General features: G+C 42.3%; 1 protein-coding gene across 1 annotated transcript; it reads left to right on the plus strand.

Moving 5' to 3' along the window:
• Positions 1 to 265: 265 nt before the first annotated feature.
• CUNH8orf76 (chromosome unknown C8orf76 homolog) lies at positions 266 to 10,023 on the plus strand. The gene is made up of 6 exons (XM_087706719.1): positions 266 to 475; positions 1,664 to 1,759; positions 2,405 to 2,548; positions 3,354 to 3,856; positions 5,821 to 5,953; positions 9,349 to 10,023. Exons 1-6 carry the CDS (start codon positions 356 to 358, stop codon positions 9,520 to 9,522), a joined length of 1,170 nt encoding a protein of 389 aa, XP_087562845.1. The 5' UTR covers positions 266 to 355; the 3' UTR covers positions 9,523 to 10,023.
• The last annotated feature ends 2,568 nt before the right edge of the window (positions 10,024 to 12,591 follow it).

Raw genomic sequence — 12,591 nt, forward strand, 5'->3', positions numbered from 1 at the left:
TGGAACTGTATAGGATTTCCTGCCTAGGCAGGGGGTTGGACTAGAAGACCTCCAAGGTCCTTTCCAACTCTGCTATTGTATTATATTGTATGAATTTGTAACTGGCTCAGCCATGTGGGACCCTAACTCTAAACAGGCTTCCCAAAGTGATCTTGTGAATAGCTCTCTCTTCTAAGAAAGAACTTCTAAAGCGAACCCGAAAACTCGAAGCAGCGGGTGAGTGATATTTCTAAGTCTAGGGCAGCATCGTTTGACTGGGGACGATCTAGCCGTGATTGTGGGCGCCATCTATGATTCGCGAAGAAACCGCTCTAGCAGCGAAGCCTCCGGAGCTTGTCGCTCACCGTCGCCGGGGATGGCGCTTCTCCCTTTTGCCTTCGAGGAGTCGGTCTTCGAAGATGAGGAGGGCGGCGGGGCGTCCAGGGCTGGCGGCCCCCTTGCTTCTCCTTACAGCGCCCGGTGCTGCGAGCCCGAGGTGAAGGGAGTGGTGGTGGCAGGTTCACTGACCTTCGTGCCTCCAGACCAACGTGTTGGAAGAAGGACATTGCACTCTGCACATGCTCTGGAGCTTCTGCTACCCGGCAGAAACGGAGGACAGATGTGGCTGGGTTTAATTTAGTGTTTCGGGGGACGTCATCCAGTTAGATGATCGTCCCGATCCTTACAAATCTGAACAAGCTGGGATCCAATGCTGTTGTCATTGATCATGATGTTGAGATCAAAGCAGGCTGTTCGGAGGTCAGTGCCTGGAAAGGAGACCACCAGGACCGGACAGGGATGCTTTCAATCCCAGCCATCTAAAAGGGAGAGTTCCTGCAGGGTTTTTCAGGGTGTCTTTTCTATTATTGTTATTGTTAGTATTATTAGTATTAGTATTAGTATTGGTTAATCTTTGGTGAGATTCACAGCCTTTGGGCAGCCCCAAAGTAGCTTCTGCTGCCTCTAGGAATCGCAGTATCCACTAGCCAAACATTTTTTTCTTTCTTATTGAAAATTATTAAGTCTTGGATGTTGCATTGGTATTATTATATTATTATCCTGCCATTTTTATAGTGGGTGTGTATGTGTAAACACTCCTAACAGTCCTGTCTCTTGTTTTTCCTCCTATAACAACTTTGTGGGGTGGGCTGGGATGAAAGATAGTGACTGCCCATAATCACCCAACCAGCTTTTGGGCCTCAGGGAAGATTAGATTTCACCGCATCGTGATTTCTAATCCAGCTACTCATAGCCACTACATCAAATTGGCTTTCGATTAGTCAAACCTGTGGTCTCTTGGTGGTCTCCTCTCCGGGCTCTAACCTCTGACAGTCTTTTCAATGGCCTCACTAGAAGTTAAATTCCACTCAAAAGTCTTTCTCTTTCTTGATGGTGGAAGGAAGAAGTGGGATAGAAGGGAAGAACTCTGTGGTTGCTTTGCCAAGTTGGAAGTTCTTGTATGGTCATTCTGATACATCCCTTGAATTCAGGGAGGTTCCAATCAAACTCTTTGGGGAGGGGGCTGTTATTGATTGGAGGAAATTGTAGAAACTAATAATAAAGCATCCCTGCGTGTTTAAGAGGGACTATCTAAAATTTGGTGCAACTTTTATACTTTATGATACTGCTGTTCCTTTGTAGTAGTGCCACAAAGTGTAGTAATGCCTCCTCTTCCTCTTGACAGTGGTTTTGTGAACAGGTAGACTGCCAGGACGATCTTGAAAGGATCAACATAAAAAAGTTCAGAGGAGATCTGGCCTATAAGAAACAAGAATTTCAGGTATTTTCATGGTGCATTCATAAACCAGCCTTGTAAAATTGGCGTCTTCCAAAATTGCAGCTAACATGTTGAAAATCCATCAGTCATAGTCCATCACAATCCAGTTTCAGCACAATTATTCTATATATTCATGAAACAATCTGTCTGGTTGCTTTTCTTTCAACTTTGCATGAATGGATGGATGGATGGATAAATAGATGATAGAGATAGATAGATAGGTTAGATTATTTATTTATTTATTTATTGATAGATAAGATAGATAGATAGATAGATAGATAGATAGATAGATGATAGATAGATAGATGATAGATAGATAGATAGATAGATAGATAGATAGATAGATAGATAGATAGATAGATAGTTAGATACATAGATACATACATACATAGATACATACATAGATACATACATATGTACGTACGTATTCTGGAAAGGCCATGATATTATTTGGCACGTGAATTAATAATCCAGTTCTAGTAAAAAGAGCCCTTTTGAGTTTGATGGAACTTAAAAATCAAGTACATCTCTATGAGATGCTTACTTTTAATCGCGTACAGTTGCCACCTGATGTTAAATAATTTGGCACAATTCACAACCCATACATGCATTTGGAGTTACACTAAAATTTGGTAAATCTAATTTCAGAAGGCCCTTCAGGAATATTCCAGTTGCCTTGCCCTGGTACCTTCCAGTAATATTGCCATGAGAAGAGATTTAAAAGAGAGTCAGGCCCGCTGTTTAGCTCATCTGGGGAAACACGAGGAAGCCATGAGAATTGCAGAAAACCTGGTTGGTATTTTTTCTAAGTTATTTTTCTCTTTATAGATCAGCTTGGATCCTCAACATATACATGTCACTATATCTGGGGTTCGTTCTTTTCATGTCTGTCATGCCCTGTTCAATTCTTTTTTAAGTTTCTTTTTAATTAAAAAAAGCTTGCAGCAAAATGGGCGGCAAATAAATTTAAATAAACATATAAGAGAAATTAATGTACTGTCAAGTGCTAGCATTAAGATTAATCTCTGTTTTCAGGAATGCTTCTGGACCCAATTTTACACTGGAGAAATTCTTGGGGAAAAAATTAGCTTGCCATTTCAGTAAATTGTGGACTTGTTTTATTGGGGAAAGTATATTTTGTCATTTCCAGAGGTTAGATTTAAGAAGATGTTGGCACTTTGTTTTTCAAGCTTGGCCACTTTAAGATAGCAATAGCATTTAGACTTATATACCACTTCACAGTGTTTTGATAGCACTCCCTAAACAGTTTACAGAGGCAACATCTTGCCTCCAACAATCTGGTTCTTCATTTTACTGACCTGGGAAGGATGGAAGGCTGAGTCAACCTTGAGCAGGTCAGGATTGAACTGGAGTGAGCAGTGAATTAGCCCTGCAGTGCTGCATTCTAACCACTGCACCGCCATGGCGCTCTGTCGAAGATGTCTGAACTTCAATTCCCAGAATTCCCCAGTCAGCTTAGGCTAGCTGGGGAATACTGGGAGTTGAAGTCAAATACTTTAATTAATGAAGTTAAGGGGAAAAAACCACATTAGAATAACTCTTTTTCTCCCTTTGCTCTTTTTTTCTTTGTATCTAGAAAAACGGGGCAACGAATACCGACCATGTAACAGCCGTACTTAATCTGCAATACGCCATTTATCGCCTTGTGGAGGACATTGAGAAAGTAATCGGGTGCTTGCAAAAATTGATCTCGCTGCACCCGTTTCATCCGCAAACTTGGAATTTGCTGGCTGAAACTTACCTGAGTTTGTTGCAATTCCCGGTCCCCTTATCTTCTGGAACCAAAGCCCACCTGTGGCAAAGCGATGGCTTAATTGCAGGCAGCTGCCTCCGGGTATCATCCCAAGAAGTCAGCATTGTATGTCATCAGACACAGAGCCTGAGGAAGGATGGTCTTTTGTCATGTACCATCCACACCAACGACAGCTTTGGGCCTTGTGTGGAATTGTCAAGTGTGCAGAGACCTGTTTGTGCCCTGGAAAATTCAGGGCCACGACCCACAATGAAGAGAGCTCCCTTAGGGGAGAGAAGGTTGAAAGACACGTGTGTCTATGCGTGTGCCTCCTTTGTTAGAGCCAGGTACACGTAACAACCACCTTTTCATATCCTTATTTGCATATAAAGAATAGGTAGGCCTCAACTTAGCAACCATTCATCTAACAACAATTCAAAGTTGCAACAGTGGTGGAAAAAGTGACTTACAGCCGTTGTAGTTTCCCTGTGGTCATGTGATCAGACTTTGGGACACTTGGCAACGGGCATGTGTAGATAGTCCTCAACTTACAACATTTCATTTAGTGACCATTCAAAAGTTACGACACTGGAAAAAAATGACTTCTGACCATTTTTCACACCACCGTTGTAGCATCCCCATGGTCACACGATCAAAATTCACACCTCTTGGCAACTGACTCATATTTGTGACAGTTGCAGTATCCCAGGGTTATGTGATCCTCTTCTGTGACCTAACAAGCAAAGTCAACGGGGAGGTCAGATTCATTTCACAACTGGGTTGCTAATGTATCATCTGCAGTGATTCACTTAACAACCGTGGCAACAAAATGGGGAAAACTTACTTAAGAGATGTCTCACTTAACAATGGAAATTTTGGGCTCAATTGTGCCCCAATTACATTGTTTGTGGATCCTGTGGTCACATGATTTGCAATCTTCCCTGGGGAGTTTTGACCAACAAAGTCAAGGGGGACGTGTTGTGGCCTGCCAGCAGCCAGCAGAGCTGGCAGCAGATTCTGACAGTGAGGAGGTTGAGGAGGAACATGGGCCAGTCCTGGAGTCTGGGGAAGGCTCTGATGAGGGCTCTGTGTCAAAGGCAGAGAGGGGGCCAGGGCCGTATGCCAGTTATCAGCTGCCTTCAGAGTCAGACATCAGTGAGGAAGACGAACAGCTGGAGCCTGTTGCCAGTGTGCGCATGCGCAGAGTTGCCAGACAAAGGGAATAGCTAAAGAACAGGGGTTGACTTGGGAGTAAGGCCACAGGTGGACGGTGAATGGCCCCTCCCAGAGGAAATAAAAGAGGAGCGAAAGGGGAGTGGAGTTTGCAGGAGACAATTAGTTTGCTTAATTGGTTTGTGACTCTCCGAGACTCCTTGCCAAGTTTTGCAGATATTGGCCTGTCAGCTCTCCAAGCCAGATAAGGTCTGTGACTGTAAATCCTCCCTTGAAAGATTTTGCTGGAGGTGAATGAACAGAATTCACAGTCAATTAATAAAAGTGATTTTTTCTTGGGACTAGGAGTTTGCTTCATGCTCTTGGGAAGCCTAGGTCAGAATAGGACAGTGGTTCCCAAACTTGGCAACTTTAAGACTTGTGGACTTCAACTCCCAGAATTGCAGGTTTCAATGCAAGAAATAAAACCCCGTAATTTGGTCTTTCAAAAGTACCCTCTTCCTGCGTACAATGGCCCATGATCAACTTGCAAGCTTGATTTAGTTTGATTTAATTTATATAGCTGTGCAATTAGCCAAAGGAACTCTGGGTGGCTTAAGAAAAATCAAAACAAGCCAGTTTTACAGACCTATTAAAAAGAACCTGGGTCAAGACTAAAAATCATATTATCCAACAAGCTACTTCCCCACCAGAGTTCCTGCAACATCCACACCCCATTGTCAGGAGGAAAGCTAGATTTTACAACCTTCTGGAAATCCAACAATAACCCTCTGATGTGCAGATTGGAATGTTGCACTGACAATCTTATCAAAAATTGTGATTTATTCAATGGCAGAGTTTTGCCCATCAAGGCAGTTGGATGTTGGTCTAAGCCAGTGTTTTTCCGCCGTGGCAACTTTTAAGCTGTGTGGACTTCAACTCCCAGAATTCCTCTGCCAGTTTTGCTGGCTGGAGAAACGCTGATCTAAGCCATTTCAAAGATTCACTCGGCTGGTTCATTTATAAACAAAGGGCTCAGTTTGAAAACATTTTTTTACCTCTTTGATGGGGAAAGATCCTACGAACAAAAACTAGAGTGACTTTAAACTATTGTCGTGTGCTGATTTTAAACACTTCATTTTTCTCTTCTGTTTTGTAGGCTTTTGCTTCAGCTTACGCAGTTGACACAGTCGTCTTTTGCTCTAGAGAATAACCTGAAAATGCAACGGGAAATCGAAGACAAAATTAGATTTTTTGAATTGGAGGCGGATACCTTGTCCTTGATGACCGAGGTCAGTCACAATTCAGCAAGGGTTGTGCAAACATTCTCCGTTAAGTAGGAATCGTGAAGAAATGGTTCCACCACAAAACCGTGTTCGACGAAAGTGCGCTCGACGAAACCGCGTAGCTGACGTCATCACAGGGCGACAACAGCGCGGAGACAGAAGCACGCTGTAAACGCTAAACCTAAAATTAACCTCTAAACCTAAACCCAACCCCCCTAAACCTAATCCTAAACCTAACCCTAAACCTAACTCTAAACCTAACCCTTAATCTAACCCTAAAGCTAACCCTTAACCTAACCCTAAACCTAACCCTTAACCTAACCCTTAATCTAACCCTAAAGCTAACCCTTAACCTAACCCTAAACCTAACCCTAACCCTTAACCTAACCCTAAACCTAACCCTAAACCTAACCCTTACCTTAAGTTGAATCGACTTGCTTTCAAAGCGCTATTTAAAGCACCCTTCTTTCTCCGCGCTCACTGTTGTCGCCCTGTTGATGACATCAGCGACGCGGTTTAATCGGGCGCACTTTAGTCGAGCGCGGTTTTGTCGTGCCACGGAAGAAATAACATCCAATAATTTGCCAATAGCTGCTTTATTATAATTTTCCTATTAGCCCTAAAGAAGAATAAGAGGTGATGGTGACAACAATTTAAAGGGATGCCTGTTTAGAAATGTCAGAATATGGGTAGAATTTTAGACTTAGGGTTACAAGGTGTTCTAGAGGTCATCTACTCTATCCCCTCCCCAATGCAGGAATTCTGTAATTACAGGGCCCATTAAAATGTCTTCTCCCTCTGCTTAAATACAAGTAGTCCTTGAGTTACAACTATAATGGAACCTCCCTGTAAGGGTTGTAAGTCGTAATGATTGTGAAATAGTGGGTTCGTACTTATGACTGTGGCACTCACTGGCAATTGGCCTTATGATCACCACAAAAACCATCATTCTTGTGGTTGGATGATATTTTTTTTTTGGTTATTGTAAGTCACTAAACTGCAGGTTATTAAACGAACGTCATGGTCATAAGTGCAAACCCATTGTTCATTAAGGCACAGTTTTGCTGAAAATAGGTTTCTGATTTTGGGCAAAACCGTCATAAAATGCACTCTTGTGACCATCAGACACTGCCACTGGCTATAAATCCTGTCATGACTATGGAGGACTTCATACCGTTGAATCTTTGGATCTGGATCGTAAGTTCCATTTTTCAGGTAGGAAAAGGTCATTAAGTGAATTCTTGTAAGTTGAAAGGGAGTTCAATAGCAATAGCAGTTAGACTTATATACCGCTTCATAGGGCTTTCAGCCCTCTCTAAGCGGTTTACAGAGTCAGCATATCGCCCCCACAGTCTGGGTCCTCATTTCACCCACCTCGGAAGGATGAGTCAACCCTGAGCCGGTGAGATTTGAACCGCTGAACTGCAGATAACAGTCAGCTGAAGTGGCTTGCAGTACTGCACCCTAACCACTGCGCCACCTCGGTTCTTGCTGACAGCTCAGCAAGTCCTGAGTCAGGATTAGGGTTAATATAGGAAAAACTTTCAAACCTTGCTTGCTTGGGATGTTCCTGCACTGTGTTAAACTATCCCTGATCATTAACATAAACAAATAGGCTGCCTCTTCAACCTTATCCTATATAAATCCTTAACAAGATCAGATTTTTTTTCATGCTTAAGGATTGCATGAATTGAGCCATCCTTTCCAGTTAGCTGGGATGCGGTGGCTCAGTGGCTAAGATGCTGAACTTGTTGACCAGCGCGACCCGTCAAAACCGCGTTCCACAAAAGCGCGGTCGACGAAATCGCGTATGTGACGTCATCACAGCGCGACGAAAAAGATCGAAAAATTGAAATAAAAATTAAATTACAGCAAGCCGATTCACATAAAGGTAAGCGTTAGGTTAAGGGTTAGGGTTAGGTTTAGAGCGTTAGCGTTACGTTTAGCGTTAGGGTAAGGGTTAGCGTTAGGTTTTTCGTTAGGTTAAGGGTTAGGGTTAGGGTTAGGTTAAGGTTTAGGGTTAGGTTTAGGGTTATGTTTGGGGGGGGTTAGGGTAAGGTTTTCGTTTTATTTTTACATTTTTCGATCTTTTTCGTCGCGCTGTGATGACGTCACATACGCGCTTTCGTCGACCGCGATTTTGTCGTCCGCGGTTTTGTGGTGGAACCGTTGACCAGAAAGGTCGGCAGTTCAGCGTTTCGAATCCCTAGCCTCGTGTAACGGAGTGAGCTCCCGTTACTTGTCCAAGCTTACTTATCCCAACCTAGCAGTTCGAAAGTATGTAAAAATGCAAATAGAAAGATAGGGACCACCTTTGGTGGGAAGATAACAGCATTCCATGCGCCTTCGGCATTTAATCATGCCGGCCACATGACCATGGAGACGTCTTCGGACAGCACTGGCTCTTCGGCTTTGAAACGGAGATGAGCACCACCCCCTAGAGTCAGGAACGACTAGCACATATGTGCAAGGGGAACCTTTACCTTTACCTTCCAGTTATCATTAACCAAATTAGAAATCTACTAGTAGCTATAATTTCAGAATATTAATCCTGCTTTTTTAAAAAAAAAAAAAACTTTGCAAATGTCCAACTCTGTCTCAATTTGATGTGAGAGAGAGGAGAGAAATATTTTTGGTCAGAAATAACAAAGTATACATAAAGTATTTTTTCCCTGAGACTCTTATAAAAAATAACTGTATGCTAACATATAGTGGAAATACACCGAGGGGAGGAGGAGTTGGAAAGAAGAAAGATTGGTTGAGAGGGAAGGGAGAGAGGGTGGGGGGGAAGGCGAAAAGGAAGGGGGGGAGTGGATCTGGAGAGAGGAGTGGTAGAGGGCGAGGGGAAGTAGGGTAGAGGGGGATGATGGAGGGAAGATAGAAAATTGGAGGGTGGTGGAAGAAAGAGGTGTATGGAGAATGGAAGAGGTATATTGGGCTTTTATTTTCTGGGGCATTGTCGACAAGAGGAATTGATGCAATTATTGTTTAATACTGTATGGTTTATACATGTGAGTGTATGAAAATGAAAATAAAATATATTAAAAATAAAAAATAACAGTATGCTGCAAAATAATCATTAAAATGGCATTGAACGTGACAATGTAGTGTATTAGTTTAGTTACAGTATTCCTCATACTGTATTAAACAATGTTAATCACACAAAAATTAGTTAGACAATGTACTGTATATAACAATATTAATCACGCAAAATTCTGTATGCTTTACTTGGAAAGCAAACGTACATTTGAAAGTACGCGATGTATATATAGAAACTAAGGTTAGGGCCACGAATCTGAATATATATATTTTTTTGTGTCTGTGAAGTTACAGATTGGTGCCTTTTGTGAATGGTTTTTTAAGCTGATATTTCTGCTTCATGTACACACATTTCCTCGTAGGTTATGGGAGAAGATCTTGTCCCGGAAAAGCTGAAAGGAGAAGCTCAGGAAGAGGTGAAATGCTTCTCTGCTGCAGCCTTCCCATCCATCCTGACTGTATCCACTGTGGAGTTTGAAAGAAAATGGTTCCAGAAACTCCAAGGCTGCTTTCATCACATGGACTGTCCCACCTAATGCCATGTGGCTGCACTGAAGAGCTTCTTCGGTTTTTCGGTCCTGTTTATCCCATCTGTATTTTAACAGAGCTGGAAGGGACCTTGGAGGTCTTCTAGTCCAACCCGCAGGAGACTCTGTGCCATTTCAGACAAAGGGTTTAGCTTGCCAAGAGAACATGGGAACAGGAATGGAGCCTTTCATTGTAGCTCATGCAGTTCACACTGGAGTGTTTTTACCATTGGAAAGGATGAGCCCCTTCATTTGAAGATCACCTTAACATCTGTCCCTTATACCTGTTTTCGCCAGCTGTGCTGCCATCCCTGTTTCTCCATGGATCTTAACCTACCTTCCTCTCCATCTTGTGGCTCAGTAACTGGATCTTGTCTGTATTTTATTTATGTCTTCGAGGTTTTGTATAGTTTTGATCTTTTTTTAGATTGCAAGCTTCCCAAAGTTACCCTGTGGTAAGATGGATGGCCAACAAGTTTGCAAATAAATGAATAAAGGTTTCAGAATTTCTGGGGGTGTGTATAGTTCTGTTCAAAAGACTTTTAATTCAAAAGACTTTAATGGATTAATGCCTTTAAGGCTCAGAGGCCTAGCCCAGAATTCTCAAAGAAGTAGAAAAGCAGGATAAAATTACCCTAACTGTAACCTATCTATCCAAACTAGCAAAAAAGGAGCTACAAACTCTCTAGGAAATACTAAATTGGGGTCCAGCTTGCTGCACAAGGACTGGAGCCCCTGGAATTACGTCCTGTTGGGCAACTGAGTTTTTTAAAACTCAGCCTCTGGAACAACCAGGAGGCGGAGCTACAACAAAGTAGCTCCGCCTCCTGGTCATCATTTGAAAAACTTTAGGGAACAGAGCATAAAGTCTTTTTTTAATCACTGTTACTTCTTTGGGAGTGGTACACTAATATTTTTTTTAAAAGAATAAAAATATAAAACAGCTGAAGACTTGAGAGGGCGAGGCAGGCTGCCCCTGAACAGATATCTTTGGTTTAATCTATATAGGTAGTCCTCAACTTACAACAGTTCATTTAGTGACTCTTCCAAGTTACAATGACACTGAGAAAAGTGACTTATGATTGTGTTTCACGCTCACGACTGTTGGAGCGTCTTAATGGTCAAATGTAATCAAATTTCAGACACTGTCATAAAATGCAGTCATGTCACCGCAGGATGCTGCAAATTTCCAAATGTCTTAAATTCGGTCACATGATCACAAAGCGGGCCTGACTGTCAGAATTTTGAATTCAGGACATGAGTACTGTTTTTGGAGGTTGTTTGCAACATTGAACAGTTGCTAATTGACTGGTCACAAGTCGATGACTACCTGTATACACACACAGACGCTGGGACACAAACATACAGACACAAATCCTTATTAACAATGCAAGGGAGACTTTATTGAGAAATGAGCTTTAAGATTGGTACCTCTAGTCTAGTCTATAACAATCATTTTGATGTAAGTTGCGGTTCTCCACCTTGCTGTCCAATCTTATCCTCAAATTTGGATTGAAAAACTAAATAATACCATGCTTACAGTATTCCCTTCCCTTTTCTAGTCTCAATATTCTAAGCTATTTATACACCCAAACTTAACAATTTCTAAACCTATTATGCAAATATCAATGGATGGAACAATTCCAGGAACTAAGATATATAACCATAATAAAACAAGGGGGGGGGATCATTAAAAATGCCACATTTTGTCTTTTACTGATTTTACTGTAATTTATTTAATTGTTGGTTGTGAGTTACCCAGAATTGCTGGAACTGGCAGGATACAGGTTTAATAAATAATAATAATAATAACAACAACAATAATAATAATATAGTCAAAACCTGAATATAAGAAAGAAGTAATTGAGAAGCGAGCTGAAAATTGGAATGCATAGCCAAGACTTGAAAAGTATTGAAGGCAAAGCTGACCAAAAGCTAACTTGGAACTGGTTAAGATCAGGAGCCCTGAAAAAAGAAACAGAAGGCTTTATTTTGGCAGTTCAAGAACAAGCCTTAGCCACAAACTACATGAAGGCAAAAATTCAACATGTTACCACCAACAGCAAATGTCGCCTCTGTAATGAGAAAGATGAGACAGTTGCGAGGTGGCGCAGTGGTTAAATGCAGCACTGCAGGCTACTGCTAGATCAGCAGTTCAGCGGTTCAAATCTCACCGGCTCAGGGTTGACTCAGCCTTCCATCCTTCCGAGGTGGGTAAAATGAGGACCCAGATTGTTGGGGGCAATATGCTGACTCTCTGTAAACCGCTTAGAGAGGGCTGAAAGCCCTATGAAGCGGTATATAAGTCTACTGCTATTGCTATTGCTATTGACCACTTGATCAGTGGGTGCAGCAAAATTTCACAAACTGACTACCTACAACGCCATGACCATGTTGCTAAGATCATTCACTGGAAATTGTGCCAAAAGTTTGGATTTGAGTACAGCAAAAACCACTGGGAACATCAGGTTCAGAAGGTTTTAGGGAATGAGAAAGTCAAGATCTTGTGGGACTTCAGAATTCAGACTGGGACTTGACCCACAACACACCTGACATAATAGTTGAAAAGAAAAAAAGTATGGTTCATTGACGTTGCAATACCTGGTGATGCACGAATTGAAGATAAACAGCAAGAAAAAAATCACAAAGTACCAGGACTTGCAAATTGAAGTTGAGCGACTGTGGAAAAAGAAATCATATGTTGTCCCGATTGTAATTGGAGCCCTTGGAGCAATACCTAAAGGGCTACCTCGCTATTTGGAAATTTTAAATTTATCATACGCTTCAAGGTGCTAGTCGTCACTTATAAAGCCCTTCATGGTATTGGACCTGGGTACTTGAGAGACTGCCTGCTGCCAATTACCGATTAGATCCCACAGATTAGGCCTCCTCCGAATTCCATCCGCTGGCCAATGCCGACTGGCGACTACCCGGAGGAGGGCCTCCTCTGTGGCTGCTCCGACCCTCTGGAACGAACTCCCCGTGGAGATTCGAACCCTCACCACCCTCCAGGCCTTCCGCAAAGCCCTTAAAACCTGGCTATTCCGGCAGGCCTGGGGCTAAAGAGCTTCTGCCCCC

Source organism: Thamnophis sirtalis, unplaced genomic scaffold (genome assembly GCF_051295495.1).
Source record: "Thamnophis sirtalis isolate CommonGarterSnake01/CBP01778 unplaced genomic scaffold, rThaSir2_p1.2 scaffold_2, whole genome shotgun sequence".
Lineage (NCBI taxonomy): Eukaryota > Metazoa > Chordata > Lepidosauria > Squamata > Natricidae > Thamnophis > Thamnophis sirtalis.